General features: G+C 56.4%; 1 protein-coding gene across 1 annotated transcript in view; it reads right to left on the reverse strand.

Moving 5' to 3' along the window:
* Positions 1–21,692, reverse strand: part of CPNE5 (copine 5) — an 89,211-nt gene that overhangs the window by 52,777 nt on the left and 14,742 nt on the right. Inside the window, exon 3 of the mRNA XM_058306653.2 lies at positions 21,372–21,418. Within this exon, the coding sequence (XP_058162636.1) occupies positions 21,372–21,418 (47 nt within the window). The remainder of the gene's footprint in view (positions 1–21,371; positions 21,419–21,692) is intronic.

The raw sequence follows: 21,692 nt of genomic DNA on the forward strand, positions 1-21,692 counted from the left end.
TCCCAGTGGAGGCGCCAGCTCCCCCCAGCTAACCACGGACACCGTGCAGCCAGGGCACCCATCTCCACTGCCGCTGGGTGCCGTCCGCGGGAGCTGGGCTTCACCCACAAGGCACCGATACCTGCGCGGCCCCTTCACTTTCCCGCCACAGGGCCTTTGCCTGTGCCCTTCTCCTGGCCTCCCTTACCCTTCTCTGCCAGTGGCATTTCCTCCACTGCTTCAAGGGCCGTTGTTAATGCCACGTCCTCCAGGAAGCCCTCCTGATTCCTCCAGTCACGGAGGCCTTTTCCTGCTCTGAGCCCCCGCTGAGCTTGTTCCCACCGCTACGACCACCGACCACCGTTCTTCTCTAACCGACTCCACTTCAGGTGTGTGTTTATTCACCGCCCCCAGCGGTAAAGGCGCAGGCAGACACAGGGCCCGTGGAAGGCAGCCTTCTAGGTCCCACCTCCTGGGGTGCACGCCCTGGGGTAACCCCTCCCCTCGAGGGTGGGCTGGACCCAGTGACTTTCTGCTACTGAATAGAATATGGCACAAATCATAGGCTGTCACTTCCGGGCTGTGCTGTAAACGCACGATGTCCTCTCTTGCTCGCTCACTTGGAGGAAGCCGGCTACTGTGCCGTGAGCTGCCCTGCGGAGAGGCCCACCTGGCAAGGGATGGCTCAAACATTTCGTGTGTCCTCGTTTTGTAATCCCCGACGCACCCCTCTTTGGCAGGGATCCCCGTTTTATAGAGGAGAAAACGGAAGCCCCGACCAGGTAAGTGACTGGCCGAGGTCCACAGGGCGATACGTGGCCGCAGGCCCCAGCTCTGTAAGGCGGGCCGCACGCCCCGCACGTAAGGGCCGGAGGGCGAGTGCTGCCTGCTGCTCCCACTGCCCGCTGCTCCCGCTGCCCGCTGCTCCCGCTGCCCGCTGCCCCCGCTGCCCGCTGCCCCCGCTGCCCCCGCTGCCCGCTGCCCCCGCTGCCCGCTGCCCCCGCTGCCCCCGCTGCCCGCTGCCCCCGCTGCCCGCTGCTCCCACTGCCTGTTGCTCCAGCTCACCGCTCCAGGCCTGGCACACTGCGGGCACCTGCGATTTACAGCGACAGTGAACTAACATCGAACGAGGGGACGGTAAGGGGCTCGCGCCACCGTCATCGCGCGCTAATCGTGGGGCTTCATCCAGAAGATGGAGACCACTCCTGCGGGTCCTGCCTGCGCCCGAGAGGACTATTCAGTCCCATTCAATCACGAACTCAACAAGCAAACTGCCAGTTCTCAAGCGGGCAGCAGGAGGGCCATGTGCCCGGTCCTGAGCTACGAAGATAAATGGAACAAGAGCTCTACCTAAGGAATTCTCTATCATGGGTGGGAAAAGGCATAAACCAGTAACTGCCACCAGGTGTGATAAACACCTGGCGAATACAAAGGGCTCGGTGTGGTGTCAGTTCTGGAGCAGGTCAGAATCGCTGTGAGGGTGAAAGCTGTGGAAAGGGACGGGGAAAAAGCAAGATGCCTGGGGGCGCAGCTCAGCAGAGGGATCTGCGCCTAGCGTTATGTTTGAGCTGTTTTACATCTCTGTGAGTTACAGAAGACATACAACCATGCAAATGGTTCTTATCTATGGAAATGCAAGGAATCTCGTCCAGGGAAACATCACTGATGGTACCCTATGGGGTGTGCATCTGTTTAGAAATTTATTTCCTGACAGCCTGTATCATCCTACTGTTTGAATTAGAACTGGTTGTAACATGTTACTGGTTCTCTCTTTAATAGAGTTAAAATCTCTGTCACGTGGTCATTTTATATTTGTGTGGGGGTCGTGATTTTACCTTACAAAAGGTTGACCTCTTTAACAGGTGCTTTTAAAAGCATCTGTGTCCGGGCCTGACCACAGACCAAGGAAAGCTGACTCTCCCTGGGTGGGGACTGAGCCAGCGAGGTTTTTAAGTTCCCGTAGTGATTCTGATGTGCAGAGGGAATACAGCAGGAGAAGAAAACGAACATTTAGAGAGCCCCTACGGATGGCTCAATAGAGCGAGTGAGAAGCAAGTTCATAAGTTATTGCAATCAGTTCTCACCAAAAACTCTTCAGAGTTTTCAAAAACAAGTGAGGAAGCTGAGAGCCAGAGAGGTTAAATAACTTTCCTAAGATCACACAGCTAGGCAGAGCTAGAATCCAAAGTCTGCGACTCTACCTAACTGCCTTCATCAAGTAAGATGAAATCAAATAAAGATGAGGTTTACTCCACAAGCACTTAGAGAAGTCCTACAGTGTACAAACAATGGGGAGGGCAACATGTCAAAGAAGACTGGCCTCCTGCCCCATGCCCTAAATTTGAGAGCAGTTGTATAATGTACAACCGTTGTCCCAAAAAAGTCCCAAGAGAGTCCTGCATTTTCCTCTTCTGCTCTTTCTAATTCTTAATCCCTTCTGCCTTCAGACAAAAGGGAAATTTCTCCTGATGGCAGTCCTCCCGCAGTGTTCCAGGTGAATGCCCAGATTCCAGAGGAGTCTCTCCTCCCTCCCTCAGACACCTCCGAAAGCCGAAAGCCGGGCTGGCAGGATTTGAGATCAACCCCAGCCCCGAAGGAGCAAGTATTCCTTTGTGCAGCCCCCCCTCCTCCCAGCCCCAGCACAGACTCAAGGAAAGGGCCCATTAGGGGAGATGACGACGCTGCTCAAGATGCACTGGAAGCTTCAGGAGAGGGGGATTCCCAAGAGAGTGCGTGCCTAGGAAGAAAATGGAGTTCCCCTGGAAACGGGAGGAGGAGGGGGACACCGAGGGCCCAGCAACATCTCCAAGAGGCAACACCTCCAAGAGCCCAGCAACATCTCCAAGAGGCAACACCTCCAAGAGCCGGAGAGGGCCAGGAAGCTGGGCTGGGGGAGGAGCAGGCAATTAACATATGCACATTAAAAAGAACTGCTAATTCTACAACTGCAGGCACTCCCTGGCCACCTTTCACAGCCTTCATTACGGACTAGTAACAAAGAGGAAAGAAAGAGCGAAAATGGAGATTTCAAAACTCCACCAAGCCCCCAGCTCTCCATCAGGCCCAATTCAGTCTGATGAATGAAAGCAGGAGCACAACCGAACTGATGTTCAAGAAAGAAAAAAAAAAAAAACACTTTGCCGGCTGTATCTCGTTCTCCATAGAATGGCAGAAGCTCTGAGCTGCACATGCCGCTTGGAAGCGGGAGGGGGCTTAAGCCCTCGCCACGGGCCCCCTGAAGCCAGCAGCCCTCAGCACCCTTCCAGTCCTTTCCCGACCCCCGCGTCCACATGCTAGGGCTGAGATGCCACCGTCTAAGGCACGGGTCACCGAACACTGGCGAGCCCAGGAATTCTGAAGAACAGAGGCGAAGGGAGGCACAGAAGTCTGCGTCTTTACCACGTGATCCCCAGCACCCGGGAGGCGGGCACGCGAGGGTCTGGCAAGGGTCAGCGTGAAACTTGCTGAGGACACTGAGAGAGCAAGCAGGTGGGTGGGCACGCGAGGCAGGGGCTGGGGTAGCCTTTCCTCCGGGGAGAAAGGAGGATGCGGTGCAGATGGGAAGGGAGCCTGGGAGGGACCCTCCGAGGAGCTTGCTTCCAGGCCCCGACAGCCAAACCCAGCGGGAACAACTCCTGACCTGAGAGGAGAGGGCGCCGCAAACGTCTCTGACGAAGCCCCGGGAATATCAATGAGGCAGCATTAATTACATACCAATTCCCCCGAGGCCCTCCAAAGGGAGGCAGGCTTGGAACTCCTTTGGGGAAGAAATTAAGGGGTTCCCAGGGCTCTGCTGCACGGAGATGCTGGGCTCTCCGGGGGTGGGCGGGCAGCCGTCCTGCCAAGCTGCCCTCGCACAGGGCGGGAGGGCCCAGGCCAGCCCAGCAGGGTCCTTCCTGGCCTGCACGGGGGGCACGGGGCTGGCAACCAGCCCTGGACTGCCTGGCCTGCTGTCTGAGGGCCGGGGACCCTCCAGCGGTCCCCACCCACTCTCCGTCCAGCTCTCTGGCCCAGGGGACCGCTTCCCTTTGCGCTGCGCTGCCTCGGTTTCCCTGCCCTGTGGGCTCCGGCTGGGTTTGGCCTACGGGAGGCAACAGCAGGAGACGTCCAGCCCCGGCCCCGGCCCTGGGCCCTCCAGGGCCTCCTCTGCCTCTCCCTGAGCTCGGCTCTTCCCAGGGCCCCTTCCGGCCCGCGGTGGAAACAGCTCTCTGGGTCGCCCGCCCCAGGGGCTGCACTAGCCCTCGACCTCACCCCACCTTAGAAAGAAACCCCTTCCTTACACCTCTTTGGTGAAACCATCTGGGCAGAACTCCCCTTCCTGCCGGGCCCCTGACGGACACATTTTCTCTGGCACACACACATTCACACTCGTACAATTTCCGATTCCGTTGAACAGTGACTGTCCCCCTGGCCCCATTCAGGTCACCAGGAAAGTGAAGGGCTCCTGCCCGCACGACTGAGACACCCAACGTCCCGTGGGGTGCAGGCTCTGCCGTCCACCTGCGGGCCGCGGGGGGGCTCTCGGCCCGTTGGGTAGAAGGCGGCCGCCCCAGCCCCACCCACAAGGCACGTCCTGCGCGTCGGGAAGCTCACGGAGCAGGGGGAGGGCACCCGCCGGGGGAGAGTCAGGATGGAGGCTCCCCTGGGTCGAGGTGGGCTCGGGACACCCTGAACCTGAAGGCAAATGCCTGTCTGTCTGTCCACACGGGCATTTTCTGGAGAGAAGAGCCACGGTTTTCATCAGTTTCCTGATGAAGGAGCATGTCCCCCACACGTTTTAAGATCCGCTGATTCTAGCTTGGAAGGCAGATTTTAGGGTTTTCCACCCAAGGCTGTGTGGTGGTTTGCAGCTGTATGTATCCCAGAAAAAGAGGTTCTTAAATCCAATCCATGCCTGGGGAGTGAGCCCACTGAAGAGGGAGGTTTTGATTACGAGGTTCCTTCCGTTAAGGCGCGGCTCCCTCAGTCAGGACGGGTCTTAATTCTCACTGGAGCCCGTTATAAATGGAACAAAATTCAGACAGACAGACAGACAGCCCTAGGAAGCAAGAGGCTGGGCACCGGCGGAACCCAGAAGAGAAGGGAGACCAGGAGATGCCGCCACGTGCCCTTCCCCATGCCGAGCCAAGGACCCAGACGGTGGCTGCCGGCCCGCGAGCGCCGCGGTCACCGGGAAGAAAGCATCGCCTAGACAACACCTGGATTTGGGCTTTTTCCCAGCCTCAAACCGTGGGCCGATACATTCCCCTTGCTCAACCCGACCCACTTCATGGTATTTGCTGGAGCAGCCCAGGAAACTAAGGACGCAAGGCGAAGCTGTTCTGTTTTCATCTTTACACACACACACTCCTCCTTCGTGAAGTTGTTAACAACACAGTGTCTGCAGCCAGACTCGCCAGGTTCAGGTCCTGCTTCTGCTACTCCTTGGCTGTGTAAACCTGGGCAAGCCCCTGCTCCTCTCTGTGCCTCAGTTTCCCCTTCCATACAATGGGATGATGATATTACACAGCCGTCACAGGGTTGTTGGAGGTTTGAATGATTTACGTCATGCTCTTGGAAGAAAGCCTGAGACATAAAAAGTTCTCAACGAGTTAGTGATTCCACACTCTAGTTCTTTCTACATCCCCAACCCTGGCTCAGACGCCCAGACCCCAACCACTGACCTTCCCTGCTCAGCCCCTTCGGTCCTGAGAAGGTCTCTGTCCTCCAGTCTGAGGAGGCTCCAGCTCTGAATAGCTTCTCTGCAGACATCTTCCACACCCCAGTGAGGCTGAGGGGGAAACGCAGGCCAGTGCGCCGCCCTGACAAACCCACTACTTCCTCAAGACCCAGGCCCTGCGTCCCCTGTGGGCTCGCCCGCCCCACGGAGGCCGGGCGATGCCCAGGCCCCACTCAGACAAAAGGCAACAAAACGTGACCAGTTTGCTTAGAGACCCCGGAGCCTGAGGAGGACAATTCCCTCGGGCCACTCTTGGGAGAGGGGAGGCAGGAGGAGCCGCAGGCAAGGAGGCCACTGGGCAGTAAGGGGGCTGGCGGGCCTGGGCCCACTCAGCCTGAGGCAGTGTGATACTGTTTATGAGTTCCAAAAACGGACATTGGGTTATGTGTGTGCACTGGCCTGTCCCTCTGGGCATATTAGATTCTACTGGAGTCAGAGGTTTCGCTTTTACTTGGTTAAATAATGATTGAAGCTTTGATTGGGCCGCGTCAGGAGGACGCTGAGTTCCTGCCCCCTTGGTGGGTGGAGACTCACAGAGAAACCACACCGCAGAGAAGGGAGGCTGGAGTTTTGGCCCTGGAGCCTGGGAAGTAAACACATAGAGAAGGAGGTGGGTGAGGAAGGAGAGAAGGCTCTGACACAGCAGAGGCCCCGGGAAGAGAGACGTGCCGTTCACCTGATAAACTACAGCTGGCCTTGTGGAGAGAGCAGAGCAGCTGAGCCCGGAGAGGAACGAGCCCCGGGAAGAGAGGAGCCAGGAAGCCTGAACCCTGGCAGACGTCGGCAGCCATCTTGCTCCAACACGTGGAAATAGACTTTGGGGAGGGAAGTAACTTATGCTTTATGGCCTTGGGACTGTAAGCTCCTACCCCAAATAAATACCCTTTATAAAAGCCCACAGCTTTCTGGTACTTTCCATCAGCACCCCTTTGGCTGACGGATACACAGCCCCTGCTCAGAGGAGGTGCAGGGCAAGGCAGCCTGGGAAGAGGCTCTCTCTGCTGCATCTGGATTCCTAACACCTGGGCCCCTCCCTCCTCCTCGGAACGCACCTGCTGCAGGCACTGAGATCAGGCAGCTGGGGCGGCTCCCAGCGCCCGGGGCAACTGCCCTAACGCCCGCGGCTGAGGGAGGTGCTGTGCAGAGCCCTGGCCTGGGCTCATCTCGATGCTGCTGCTTACTATCTGCATGAGAGAGCCCGGACAAACCTCGGGGGTTACGCTTCCCAGTGGCCAAAGAAGGGGGAGGAGAGAAGGGGATGTTCGAGAAGCGCTGCATCGAGTGCCTGCTGTGTCGTTTGTCCTGATAATACCCTCAGGTAGCTCTCACTCTGTGCCAGGCACTCAGTATTTTCCATGTATAAACTCATTCACTCATCACAATTCTACTATGAAGCAGATAATATTATTTTTCTTCATTTTACAGATAAGGAAACTAAGATAGGGTTCGGAGAGACTGGGTGATTTGCCCAAAGTCACATAGTTAACCAGTGGTAGAAACAGGATTCAAACTCAGGCAGTTTGACTCCAAATTGATAGGGAATTGATATAGTCTCTAATCAATAAGTGCCTAGGGAAGCAGATGTGGTTCTAGTGATTGAGATCCTGCTACCACATGGGAAGTCCCAGGTTTAGTGCCAGGTGCCTCATACAGAAGACAAGCAAGACAGTGAGCTGATGTGGTGGGCTGACGTGGTGAGCCGACTCAACAAGATGATGCAACAAGAGACACAAGGAGGAAAACATAATGAGAGATCCAACAAAGCAGGGAGTGGAGGTGGCTCAAGCAATTAGGCACCTCTCTTCCATGTGGGAGACCCCAGGTTCAGTTCCTGGTGCCTCCTAAAAAAAAAAAGAAGATGAACAGACAGCAAGTGCAAATGACAAAGGGGTGGGGAGAAATAAGTAAAATAAATATTAAAAGAGATTATTAATGTTAAAAAAAAAAGTGCCTAAACTATGTCCTACCCATGCTTCCGCCCTCCATCCAGCCTGACCTTTCTCAGTGCTTCTTGCCCCTTCCACCTTGCTAACTCTTCCCGTGGGTAGGTGGTTCTACAGGTCAGGGGTACAGGTGAGTGCCCCTGACCTGTACCTCTGCCCACCCCGCCTCCCAGGCCTGGACTCTCATGTGATTTCTGTAAGCATTTGTCAGTTGACGAGCTGACCTAGAATCCGAAGATTTTAGAGCTAGAAGGTACCAAATCACCTCAATTAACCAGGGAAAAACAGGGGTGGGGGGGACAGTTAGGGCTTGGGGCATCGGGTGGGAGCAGTGAGGGGAGGCCGGGTCAGAGGCTCCTGGCGCCCTAGGCCTCCCAGACACCTGTCGTCCCCCCTCCCTCTCGGGTTTCTTGCTCTCCTCAAATCCGCCCCCTCGGATCGTGACTTCTCATCTTCAGAATAGTTCCACGCAGCCATGATCTCATTGAATCCCCTCCGTGACCCCGCGGAGGAGATGTTCTCATCATCCCCGTGTTCCAGATGAGGGAGCAGAGCTCCCGGAGGCCACGGGACGCTCCCCGAGGCACCCCGCAGGAAGGGGGGGGGGCCGGGAGCCGCGCCCCTCCGGCCCATGGGGGGCTCCCAGTGGCTCCCTGCAAGCCGGAACGATCTCCACGGCCCCGAGTGAAGCAGCTCCTGCCTTTCTAAAGCGGCAGCTGGATGCAGCCTGGGAAACATGGCCCAGCTGCGAAGCCCCCGGCGGCCGTGCCGGACAGAAGGCAGCCGCGCCGGACAGAAGGCCGCCGTGCCGCCCGCGCTGCTCGCCCTTCCCCAGCCCTCCTCCCCGTCCTTTTCATCTATTATTGATGGCGCCTTAACGGGCGATTCTAAAAGCCTGGCTGCAGAGCCCAGCCCCGGCCCCTCCTGAATTTTGTTCCTTGGGATTAAAATTAGAGGCCAGAAAGCGATCTGACTCAGAGAGATGGGAAAGGGGAGTGTGCTTTCCGCGCTCGGCCCAGGGAGCAGGGGCCTCGGGCGCCCCAGGAAGGAGGGCCTTGGGGTGAGGGCAAGGACGACGCGCTTCTGCGCCAGGCCTGCCGCCATCGGAGCTCTGGAAAGTTCTCTCCGCCTCTGTCCATGGAGGTGTCCGGGATTCGGTGGCCAAGCCCGCCCCCTCCCCGGTGGAGTGAGGAGAGTCACAGGGCGAACCACGGTGGCTTTGCTCTGACCTTGTTTGGCCTGGCGACCCCGGGTCACCTCCTGTCTTGCAGAGGCCTCTAGGTGAGGAGGCGGCGGGAGACGTCACCCCCCGCTCAGGGGCGGGCGTGGGGGGCCTGAGCGGGGAGACCACAGGACAACGGCCTCCCCGCTTCTCAGGCCTGGGCAGACACGGCTCCCTGGCTTCGGCCGCCTGGCAGCGGCCTGTGAAATTTTACCAAGCTTCTAGTGAAAGACTTCCTGCCAAAAAGCTTGGTTCCTAATTAGCGATTGTTCCAGATAATCTGTTAAATCGCCCCAGCTCCTGAGGGAATGGCCCTTTACCAACCAGCCTGGCTGCCAAGCTGCTGGCAAAACATTCCCCACTAGCCCGGGTCTCTTGCCTCCCAGCCCCGGCAGCTCAGCCCCGAGTGGGATCGTAACAAGTGGGCCCGGGGCCCTGAGCAACCCCACCCTAAATAGCCCAGCAGGCCTCCTGCAGGCCCCTGGGACCCCTACTCCCCTAGGGCACCCCAGACTATCTATAGCTCCTACCCAGATGGCATCGCCAGGTCTGAAATGACACCATCGGGGGCTCCCTCTTTTGGATAAAGCACTGGCTTCCCACGTAGGGCTTATGATAAGAGCCATTATCGAGCATTTTCTCTGCGCCAGACACTTTCCGTCAATTAGCTCGTTTACTCCTCGCAGCGGGCTCGCGCGCTTGCCCAAGCTCCCCGAGCCGGGAAGGTGGTGGATGGGTCTCTGGACCTGGCACCTTGACCTCCGAGCCGTGCTTTCGACAGCTGCATCACCACTGAAAATTGCACCTGACCACTAGCACCAAAGGGTCAATAGATTCATTAGCCACCAAGGGACCTGGCCTAGAACCCAGGCTTTAAAAAGCAAAATCCTTGATTCAGATGAAATCTCAGGCTCACGCCTAATGCACTGCACAGAAATAACGAGCGCCTCCGGTCGAAGGGGGCACGGGGAGGCGGGAGCCGCGCGCAAATCCCCAGCAGGTGCCCGAAGCGCCACCTTCGCTCTCCCCTTTGCTAGCCCGCTTTGAAAATCAGCAGCCTGGGAAGACGAAAGCACCAGGCTCCCGTCTCAGCTCGGCAACTTTAGCTGGGTTGCCCAGGAAAGCCAGGACCTCCCCGTGCCTCGGTTTCCTCATCAGGGGTGTCGTGAGGGCAGGAACCAAACCGACACCCACGACAGCACCTCCCTGCACCAAAGCAGGTTTTAAAGCTCTCCCCGTGAGTGGATGCGGATTGCACGGTTAAGCACCTGCCTCCCACACGGGAGGTCCCGGGTTCAGTTCCTGGTGCCTCCTGGAGAAGGTGAGCTGGCACAACAAGATGATGCAACAAAGAGACAAAGAGGAAAGACCATGAGAGACACAACAAAGCAGGGAGCGGATTGGCTCAAGTGACTGAGCACCTCCCTCCCACATGGGAGGTCCCAGGTTCGGTTCCTAGTGCCTCCTAAAGAGAAGATGAGCAGATGCAGAGAGCACACAGTGAATGGATACAGAGAGCAGACTGCAAGCACCAACAACGAGGGGAGAATAAATAAATAAATCTTTAAAAAACAAAACAAACAAAAAAACAACTCAGGGAAACTGATGTAGCTCAGTGGTTGAGCACTGGTTTCCCATATACGAGGTCCTGGGTTCAATCCCGGCCCCCCGGTACCTAAAAAAAAGAAAAGCCCTTACCCTAAGACTGCAAGCAGGTGCCACAGACCCCTCTGGTCCGTGAAGGAAAGCCTCCATCCTGGTCTGCCTAGCCCCATGGGGGGAAGTCAGGGCCCTGAAAATCCAGCAAAAACCACCAAAGGCTTCCCGAGAGGCCCAAGACAGGCGGGACCTCTCTTTGCAGAGGCAGTCTCCTCTCTCTACAAAAAGGGTTGACCAGAAAGCCAATCCTGGAGCACACTTCTTCAGAAGGTTTGTTTCCTGCTTTGAGCTTTAGCAATAGTAAAATTTCATTCATTTCTTTAACTCTTTTGCTAAACATCTATATAGCATGACTGGGGCCAGGTCCTGTGCTCGTCACACGGGATCCCAAACTGGGCTCACAGCCTCGCGGGCAGAGGGTCATTTCACTTCAGGGTTCACCTCCCAACTGCCCGGGCTGTTAAGGATGGCGGGCCTGGGGCTCAGAGGAGCTGAAGGTGGATCTGAGTAAGTCCTGGCTGGAGGACTGCTTTTGGAGGAACAGAACAAGGGCAGGAAAAATCAAGGACGTTGCGGGGATGAGTATACGAGATGGGGGCTCAGAGCGTTTGGACACGGGGAGAGGGAGTGAGCTGGAAAAGGAAGGAGTAACAGGCTGTGAGGTAGGGTGAGAAAAGCTTGGAGCCAAACTGCTAGGGCTTTGCTATATACTGCCTAGAACATTATTTAAAATTATTTTAAAAAATGAATTTCATCCATCCTAGGGCAGAATTGGGCCTGAGTCTCGCTTTCACCACTGCGTAGCCCCTTTTCTGTTCAGGGAGGAGGTAAAGGGGGTAAAGGGATGCTGGCTGCCTGGGGTGAGTGTGGGGTGACCTTCCAGGGAGAAAAATCAGAGTCTGAAAGGGAGTGGGACTAGCAATTGGGCACCTGCCTACCATACGGGAGGTCCCAGGTTCTGTTCCTGGTGCCTCCTAAAGAAGACGAGCAAGACAGTGGGCTGACATGACAGGCTGGCACAGCGAGGTGATGCAGAGAGCTCATGCAACGAAGAGACACAACAAGGAAACACAGCGAGAGGCACAACAAGCAGGGAGCAGAGGTGGCTCAAGTGATTGGGCCCCTCCCTACCACATGGGAGGTCCCAGGTTCAGTTCCTGGTGTCTCCTAAAGAAGACAAGCAGACACAGAGAGCACACAACGAAGAGATAAAGAGCAGACAGCGAGTGCAAACAAGGGGGGGGGCGTGTAAAAATGAAAAATGAAATAAAATAAATCTTTATAAAAATGAAAGGGAGCAGGAGAGAGACAGAGCCTGGGGCACCAGGAGGAATAAAAGCACCAGAGGGGAGGTGTGTGCCACCCCCATCCGACCCCACCCGCGTCAGCGGCCAGCAGTCTGCTGGGATGCTCCGGGCATGACTCAGCATTGCTGACCCCGGCCTTTCTCGGAAGAGCCGGGGAGAGATCCTTCCCACGCAGGCGGAAGTCTTCCTTCCAAGCCCCTCTCCTCCCAGAGTCCTCAGTGCTCGGGGCCACTCAAGGCCTGGAGCCCCAGGGCTCGGGCCGTGCGGCGCCGGAGCTCCTGCGGGCAGGGCTCGTTAGCTGACCTGTCACCTGTCTCTGGTGGCCACTCCCGCCCAGGCACCCGAGCGGGGCACATCACAGTCGACGGCCCCGGCCCTCCTCAGAAGCCAGTCCTCCCAAGGCGCCCTAATCCCATTTTTCACAGGAAGTCAGTTGAGACTCAGAGAAGACAAAAAGCTCAGCCAGGGCCCCGAGGCTGTAAATGGTCAGAGCTGGAGTGGGACACCGAGTCGAGGACCGCAGCTGACCAGGCCTTCGACCGTTCCTCACGGGGCCGAATGTGGGTGGAGCCTGACAAAGTTAGGCGGCTCTCATGTGGCTGACGCGTGTACCCCAAAGGCCCACTAGAGAACGGGGACCGACCCGGGAAAGGGCCTCTAGCGGACGGCCGCGCCACTCAGCCACTCTCCCCCTCATCGCCTCCCTGGACGGCGCCCGCAGCCACCAGACCAGGAGAGGAGCCGGTGCTGGGTGCAGAATCAGAACTCAACACGACCCTCACAAACTGTAGGAAACGGCAACCGAACCCAACCAATGACACCTAACGGGTGCTCGAAAACACAATTGCCGAGTCTGAGCTGGGGAGGGGCGTCCTGTCTGGAGAGCAGCTCATGGGAGAAAGACACAGGAGCCCCCAGACTCGATATGAAGCAAGTGGAAGATGCCTGTCAAAGGAAACAGCATAACGGGGAGCGGACGTAGCTCCGTGGTTGAGCACCTGCTTCCCACATATAAGGTCCCAGGTTTGATCCCCGGTACCTCCTAAAAAAAAAACCCTAGCATAATACCAGATGGCATGGCGAGATGTCTTATCAGCCTCAGACACAGCGACACACAACGCGGAGGCTGGGAGGGACGAGGCAGCCGTCCTGAGCTGCTCTGGGCTGGAGGGCAGACCTGTACGAGCCGGGAGCAGGCTCCACTTAGCCAACCAGTCACCAGCCGGTACGGGGACAGGGCTATGGAGAGGAACCTCTGTGGTGGGAGCACAATTTTGTGAATGTAATTGATGTCACTGAATTGTGCACTTCAAAGTGGTTAAAATGGGAAATTCTGAGCTGTATTTAAGTTAGCATAATAAAACACGAAAATTAAAGAAAAGAGGAACCACTGATAGAAATGGTCACATTCTAAGTTTGCCCAAAAGTGACTAACAGACACTGAGTGAGCCTGTGGAACAGCAAATCAGCTGACCCTGTACCCCAAGGAGGGCAGAAGTAAGAACAGTGGGTGAACTTAGCCCTTTCCATAGAACACTTAACAAATAAAAAAGACCAAAAAACAAAACTACATTAAAAATAGAGGACACTGACAGTTCTTATAATATCATGTTTTGCAAACTACTTTCACATCCACCTCTCTGTGCCTCAGTTTCCTCCTCTGTAAAATGGGGCCAGGAACAATCCCTCCTCCAGAGGGTCGTTGTGAGGACGGGACCCCTTAACCCTGGTCTAGGGATGGGAAGCCTGCGGCACATCGCCCAGGATCCAAGCACTTGCCCTCACTGCTTTTGTTAGTCTTACTGCCGTCTCTGTTGTTACCGCCTCCCTGATTTGCAACTGGGCTCCTCTGGCTGCGGGCAGAGGCCGGCCCCCCGTGCAGGCCCAGCTTTCATTCCCTGGCGCACAGTAGGTGCCCCACACACTGGCTGAATCAGCCTTGTGGGGGCACAGATCAAGTTGCTCCGAGGAAGATCATTCTGAATATTTAGAGATGAACCTGCATTCCCAGCTGGTGTTAAAATATTAGATGGGCTGAGGTCACTCAAAAATAGACCGAGCTCTCCGGCAGGGCGGTGTGGGCGTGGTGGCCGGGGCGTATGTCCTGCAGGGGGCGTGGGGTCCACCAGCCTGACGCGGAGCCTCGAGCATCCCTCTCCTCCCTTCCACGGGCCTCAGCAGGACGGCCGCCTGCCTGGCAGGGCGAGGCAGGGACCACTGCCCCCGTGCTTTCAAACGGGGAACCCAGAGGGGCCCCCCATCACGCCCCTCTTCCCCAGAGAGCCCACTTCCAGGACTTCCGACAGGGCCATCCTGCATCCCCAGGACACCAGGCGGCCACGGCAGGCATCGATGCAGACAGCGCTCGATTTCCAGGGCTAAAGTTACATCTTAAGTCAATTTTCATAAAATGTGGTGACAGATTTAGGTGCTGGGAAGATGGAGCTTCCTCAGAAGGAACAAGAATGACCCAAATGGGCCAAACCAGCTGACACCCCACAGGTGGGGGCCACGAGAGCCGCTTTTCATCCATCTGGGCTCCTCCGGGGGCCGGCTCTTGACACCCTGGCCACAGAACTGTTGTCTCTCCACCAAGCTCTGCTCGCGGAGGGAGGGATGCTTTTCTCCCGAGGGCAGTAAACCAGCAGGGGTGGCCGCAGCGGGACCGGCGCCTGTTGGCTCGCCGGGGCCGTCTTGAATCCCACACGTGGTTCTAGAGAGACGGCGCTGCGTTTTTCTTTCAATACTCCATTCCTGATTCTTTCCCCCCGCGGAGCATCAGACAAGGGAGTGGGCCTGGGGCTGCTGACGTGCATCTTCCCTTTTGCAGAAAAAGCCGGAAGCCCGTGCGCTGGAGCACGTGAGCGCGTTTTGCCACCTTCGCTCCTAGAGGCTGGCGCCGCGCTGGGGGCTGGGAAATGAGCTCGCCGCCCTGATCTCCACGGCCCCCCTGCTCCGGCCTTCTCACCCCACGACCCCAGCTGTCCTCAGCCTGACAGCCCCAAACTCCTGCCAGGTGACGCCGCCTGGCTCACCACCCACACTCCTCGGCCGGCCGGCCCCGCTGGCCCCCGGGACCCACTCCCGGCCCTTCTGCTCCCCGCCCTCTGCCCCGGGGGGCTGGCGTGCACTGCACCAACGGCCCCGACCCTGTGTCCTCCAGGGGCTCCCCCAATGGCTCCTGTGCCACCTGCGCGTGCACGAGCTCAGCGGGGGAGAGGAAAGAGGTTGACGCGAGGCGTTGCCAGCCCTGGTGATTCACCACCCCTGGTAGGTGCCTCGGGACCCCACCCACCCTTAGTGGCGCCCCCCCAGGGACCCAGTGCCCTGGCTGACCTGCTCATTCCTGCCTCGGCGCCTTTACTTACTCCACCACCATCGCCGCTGTGCCCCCGTGGCATATCGCCCCCACCTTGACTGGGTCCAACCGGACCTCCCGAATTGGACTGGAATCCAGCACCCCGCTTCCGCGCCCCGAGGTCAGCCTTGTCGCCCCCCTCGGCAGAAGGAGGGGGCGGCGCCAGATGCTCCTGAGGTTCCTCCTGGCCCGCACTCCCCCACTCCGTCTCCCGCGGCCCTCATCCAGATGGCCCGTGTTTAGGTTCAAATTCCATTTTTAAAAAGCCCAAGCGCTGTCAACAGACTTTAGCCGCATGTGGCATTCTGGCTATAACTCTCCGTCCTGGGAACGCCCGTTTTATTCCCCTCTACCGTTCTCTTCTCGCTGTTTCCTCTGCGAGGATCATTCACGCGCCGCGCACCTCTCCTTCCTGGCTGCAAACCCCCTTTTGGTGAAGCTCTGCTCTTTTGCTCCCCCTCCCTCTTTACCCCAGCACCGGGTATGCTGCCCAGCACCTCAGAAATGCTTATCGTTGCAAATATTGGCTGGAACGGGAGCATGGCCGGCAGGCCCCGAATGCTTTGGATGATGCACAATAATATTTACCCAACACCATGGGCCTGGCGTTTCCCAGCCATCACCTCGATTTGCTCTCACAGCACACCCTCAGTAGCTATTATCACCCCCCTACTATACATGTGGAAACTGAGAGGTGAAGGCACTTGTTCCAGCCCCGAGCCAGGAAGGCCGGAGCCAGGACGGAGGCCCGAGTGGAGGCAGCCAGAGGCCCCCCATGCTCTCTGCGCTCCACGCTGCCCCTCCACAGCTCTCTCCAGACGAGGGGTGTGCGCGGCAGCAAGACGCAGCTCGGACAATCAGGGACCCTGAACTAAATGGAGACAAGCCCCAATTACAGAATGTAATTAACGGCTCACCAAGCGGCGCCCCTCTAAAGAGGCCCTGCCAGAATTTCCTTAATGAATCACGAAGGTATTAGCACGTTCCTGGTTTGCACCAAGCCTGGCCTAAAGGCCTCGACAGTAATTAATTGGTTTAAGTAGGCCAACTTCTCCCTTGCGATCTGATTTACACTTTAATTGGCTTGGAATCCTGGAGAGGGCAAAAAAGGAAACTTTCGCCCAGCCTCTGCGGAAATGTTTCCCCCCCATGTTTTAGGGCTAAAACTCAGGCCCGTGGGCCGCTTGGCTTCTGCCAGGCTCGGAGGCAGCAGGTGGCGGGCAGCACGGCCCTTCCACCCACGAGCAACGGGGGCTTGCTACTAAGGTCGGAGTCTGAAGCTGTCCCAGCTGTTCTCATGTCATCCGGGAGGGGACCCCAGTGGGCTCCCAGCATGGTCATTCTGTGGACCCTTTCCTTTCTGCAGCTCCTACAGCAGCCCCCCCCCCCTTAGCCACTGGGGCTTCTCTCTTTCAGTGGAGATCCCCAAGCCAAGCCTCTATCCAGAGTCCACTGGGCTGCCTCACAGGCGTGGGTGGAGGTGGGCTGGGGGCCGGGCGGTGAGCTTCAGTCAAATCCTGCCTCTTGTCCCATCTTGGGCCGCTTCCATCATCGGAAGGAGGGAGCTCAATTTCCAGCCTCTCAGGCAGCCAGGAAGGCCCCAGCACCCAGAAAGTTCACCCCCACCCGCCGTGGAAGAAAACATTCTCCCCTCTGGCCCTCACTCCCAGCGCTTGGGGTTAAAGGTTAAATTGTGTCCCTCAAACAGGTATGTCCAGGGAAGTGGATGTGGCTCAACCAGTTGAGTGCCTGCCTACCACAAGGGAGGTCCCAGGTTCGGGTCCCGATACCTCCTAAAGAAGACAAGCAGATGCCCACACCCCGCCACAATGAGAGCTGGATGCCACACCCCACGGCATTTGCCTCCCATGTGGGAGGTCCTGGGTTCAGTTCCAGGGGCCTCCTGGAGAAGGGGAGCTGGCACGACAGGCAGGAGTGACAAAGTGAAGCAACAAGATGATGCAATGAAGAGACACCAAATGCCAGAGCACTGTTTTAGTGTTCAGAATAGAGCAGTGAACAAAGCCGGTGAAAATCCCTGCCCTGGTGCAGTTGACAGACAATAAACAAGGTAAGTAAGTAAACCAGACTCTGGTAGATACGAAAAGTGATAAGGAGGAAAAAATTAAGCAGGGAAGGAGAATAAGAAGTGTTAGAGGGGAGCGGATGTGACTCAAGCAGTTGAGCACCTGCTCCCCACATGGCAGGTCCCGGGTTCGATTTCCAGTACCTCCTAAGAAAAACCAAGAAAGCAAACAACAAAACAAAAGAAAAAACCAACTCAGGGGAGCTGATATGGCTCAGTGGTTGAGCGCCAGCTCCCTGCATATGAGGTCCCAGTTTCAAATTGCACGTACCCCCCAAAAAAAGAAATGCTGGAGAGGCAGAAGTGTCAGATGGAGGGGCCAGGGAAGGCCTCCATGGGTGGCATCTGAGTCAAGGTCTGAGGGAAGCTTGGGGCAGGCCACGTGGATACCTGGGGGAGGACCCAGGAAGAAGGAACAGGCGCACAGGAGGCCAGTGTGGCTGAGGGGGCACGGGAGGGGACATGGGAGAGGGCTGGCGCAGGAGAGAGCTCAGCCAGGTAGAGGAGGTCAGATCCCGTGGGGCCTGCTGGCCCAGTGCAGGGCTCTGGGCAGAGGAGGGGCAGAATTTGACTGGGGTTTTAACACGTGCCCTCCGGCTGCTGGGTGGGAAATAGACCGAAGTTGCCTAGGAGACCCCCACCGACCACTAAGAGTTCCCGTGATCCCTGAGTGGGCCCTTCAGGCCTGCGCTCACCTCACAGCCTCCATCACACAGGGCCCGGCAGCCATGCTGTGGCCTGAGCCGACAGCAGACTGGCTGGCACTGGTCACCTCACAGGGGCCCCTTCCCTCTCGGGCAGGGCCTCCCCAGCTTGGGCTGCCCCTCCTTTGCACCCCCTCCAGAGGTTATGCCGGAACAGCTCCTCCTGCGCGGCTGGGGCAGGGTGGGGGAAGGGCGGGCACACTCCTCTCACTCGTTCACCCAGCCAAGGCCTGACTGGTGGCTGAGCACAAATAAGAACCAAAAAATGAGTGAGCCTGGGTCTCCACTCTCCAGAAGCATTACTACAGGCTGGCGGGGGCAGCCGCCTCGCAGGACAAACCACCATCTCTGTCCTGCATCTAGGAGTCTCGGGGAGTCTGGCCTGGCTCAGTGCAAGGCATCATGGGAAACTCCCCAGAAACCCAGGATGGCCTGAGTCAGTGCAAGGCACCATGGGAAACTTCTCATAAACCAAAGATGACCTGGGTCAGTGCAAGGCATCATGGGAAACTCCCCAGAAACCAAGGATGGCATGGGTCAGTGTAAGGCACCATGGGAAACTGCCCATAAACCAAAGATGGGGAAGCGGACTTGGCCCAGTGGTTAGGGCGTCCATCTACCACATGGGAGGTCTGCGGTTCAAACCCCGGGCCTCCCTGACCCGTGTGGAGCTGGCCCATGCGCAGTGCTGATGCGTGCAAGGAGTGCTGTGCCACGCAGGGGTGTCCCCCACGTAGGGGAGCCCCACACGCAAGGAGTGCGCCCCGTAAGGAGAGCCGCCCAGCGCAAAAAAAGTGCAGGCTGCCCAGGAATGGTGCCGCACACACGGAGAGCTGACACAACAAGATGACACAACAAAAAGAAACACAGATTCCTGTGCCACTGACAACAACAGAAGCGGACAAAGAAGACGCAGCAAACAGACACACAGAACAGACAACTGGGGTTGGGGGGGGATAAATAAATAAATAAATCTTTTAAAAAAATACATAAATAAACCAAAGATGGCCTGGATCAGTGCAAGGCATCATGGGAAACTCCCCAGAAACCAAAGATGGCCAGGGTCAGTGCAAGGCACCATGGGAAACTGCCCATAAACCAATAGATCTGCACGACCAGGAAGGCCTGGGGGGAAGGCATATGAAACAGGAGGGTGGGGAGGAGTTCAGGCAGAGAAGGCACTGGAAGAGGCGGGGGTGAAAGGAGCAGAGGCCAGAGGAGAAAAGCACCAGGGCCCAAGAGCAGGGGGGCACGGGTGGTCCTTTAGAAGGACCAGAAGGCAAAATGGGGCTGGGCAGAGAGGTATTGGAATAGACAAGGCTGGACAAGAGGGGATTCCTGGGTTGCAGAGAGGCTTGGAAACCAGGCTAAGGCGAAGGACCTGATGCGAAGCAGGGGGACGTGATGAGGCTTCCGAGCAGGGGAATCACCTCACTGAAGCTGTGCTCACGCCGGTGAGAAATCACGGGAAATGAACCCTCACCCTATCCTGCCAACTGGTTTTTCAAAACCTACCAAGTCCACATTACTGGGACAAAACAGTCTCTTCAACAAATGGTGCTGGGAGAACTGGATATCCACAACCAAAAGAATGAAAGAGGACCCCGATCTCACTCCCTATAGAAGAATCAGCTCAAAGTGGATCAAAGACCCAAATATAAAAGCCAGGACCATAAAACTATTAGAAGAAAATGTAAGGAAACATTGTCAAGATCTTGTGGTAGGTAGTGGTTTCTTGGACCTTACACCCAAAGCACAAGCAACAAAAGAAAAGTAGATAAATGGGACCTCCTCAAAATTAAACACTTCTGCACCTCAAAGAACTTTGTCAGAAGGGTGAGAAGGCAGCCGACTCAATGGGAGAAAATATTTTGAAGTCACATGTCTAATAAGTTTAATATCAAGAATATATAAAAAGATGTTATAAATCAACAATAAAAAGCCAAAATGACCCAATTAAAAAATGGGCAAAAGACTTGAACAGATGTTTGTCCAAAGAAGAAATACAAATGGCAAAAAAAAAACACATGAAGAAATGCTCTCAATGTCACTTGTGATTAGGGAAATGCAAATCAAAACTACAATGATGGACGCGGACTTGGCCCAGTGGTTGAGCGCCCGTCTCCCACATGGGAGGTCCACGGTTCAAACCCCAGGCCTCCTTGACCCGTGTGGAGCTGGCCCATGCGCAGTGCTGATGCGCGCAAGGAGTGCCCTGCCACGCAGGGGTGTCCCCCGCATAGGGGAGCCCCCCGCGCAAGGAGTGCGCCCCGTAAGGAGAGCCACCCAGCGCGAAAGAAAGTGCAGCCTGCCCAGGAATGGCGCCGCCCACACTTCCCGTGCCGCTGATGACAACAGAAGCGGACAAAGAAACAAGACGCAGCAAATAGACACAGAGAACAGACAACGGGGGGCGGGGTGGGGGACTAAATAAATTAAATCTTTAAAAAAAAAACAAAACTACAATGAGATATCATTTCACACCTGTCACAATGGCCACTATTAAAGAGACAGAGAACTGCAAGTGTTGGAGAGAATGTGGAGAGATAGGAACATTTATTCACTGTTGGTGGGAATGCAGAATGGTACAGCCACTGTTTGGCAGTTCCTAAACAGCTGAACATAGACTTGCCATGTGACCCTGCAATACCACTACTGGGTATATACCCAGAAAACCTGAGAGCAGTGACACAAACAGACATTTGCACACTGATGTTCACAGCAGCATTATTCATGATCCCCCCAAATTGGAAACAACACAGGTGTCCATCAACTGATGAATGGAATAACAAACTGTGGTGCATGCACACAATGGAATATTATGCAGCAGGTAAAAGAAATGAAGTCATAAAATATGTGACAACACAGATGAGGATGTTACGTTGAGCGAAGCAAGCCACACACAAAAGGACAAATACTGTATGATTGTGTTACTGTGAACCAAATATATTATGTAACATGTTGTATGATTTAAAAAAAAATTATATGTATCTAGTACAAAAAAAAAGAAATCCTGGGCAGGACAAGTGTCACCAACCAGGAGACACTTGTGGAACTCCTGCATGGCTGACGCCATGGCTGCGAGGTGCTGTACCCATGCCTGCAGCCATCAGACAAGATCCCCGAGGGCCGGGGCTCTCCCAGTCTCTGCCTCAGGACAGCACCGAGTCTCCCCTCTCAGAGCTGGGGCCCTACCTCCAGGGACCACCTCCTCTTTCTCTGTCTCTTCCTGCAACAGCAGGGACCCTTTGTCCACTCGCTAGCTTGGGGGAAGGTGGGGGCTTAGAGGCTATAGTTAGCAATACATCGGGGGGAACCCTCCGGAGTTAGAGAAGGACAGACAGACAATCAGGGGAGGAGGGTGTTTCCCGCGTGGGAAAGGCGCTGTACCTACCTCCCGCCACTGCTTGTTCTCCATTCCTTGAGTATACATGACACACACTGTGGGGAGAGGAGAACAAAGGGTTAACGCCACAGGCTGAGAGGAAGGTGGGACCCCGGATGAGGAGGGTGCTGGGTGAGTGGGCGCCCCAGGAGACTCCAGCCCAGGAGGACTGTGGGGTCGTGGAGGGAACGTGTCCTGAGGGGCAGGGCTCCGGGTGGGTGGTCTCAGAGCCTGGTTCCCAAGCGTGGGCTGGGAGGGTTCTAGATGTACCAGTTAATTCACAGGGATCAGTTTAGCAAAGGGGTCCAGAGCACAGGCGTGTCTGGAAGG

The sequence above is a fragment of the Dasypus novemcinctus genome, chromosome 11 (assembly GCF_030445035.2).
Source record: "Dasypus novemcinctus isolate mDasNov1 chromosome 11, mDasNov1.1.hap2, whole genome shotgun sequence".
In the NCBI taxonomy this organism is placed as follows: domain Eukaryota; kingdom Metazoa; phylum Chordata; class Mammalia; order Cingulata; family Dasypodidae; genus Dasypus; species Dasypus novemcinctus.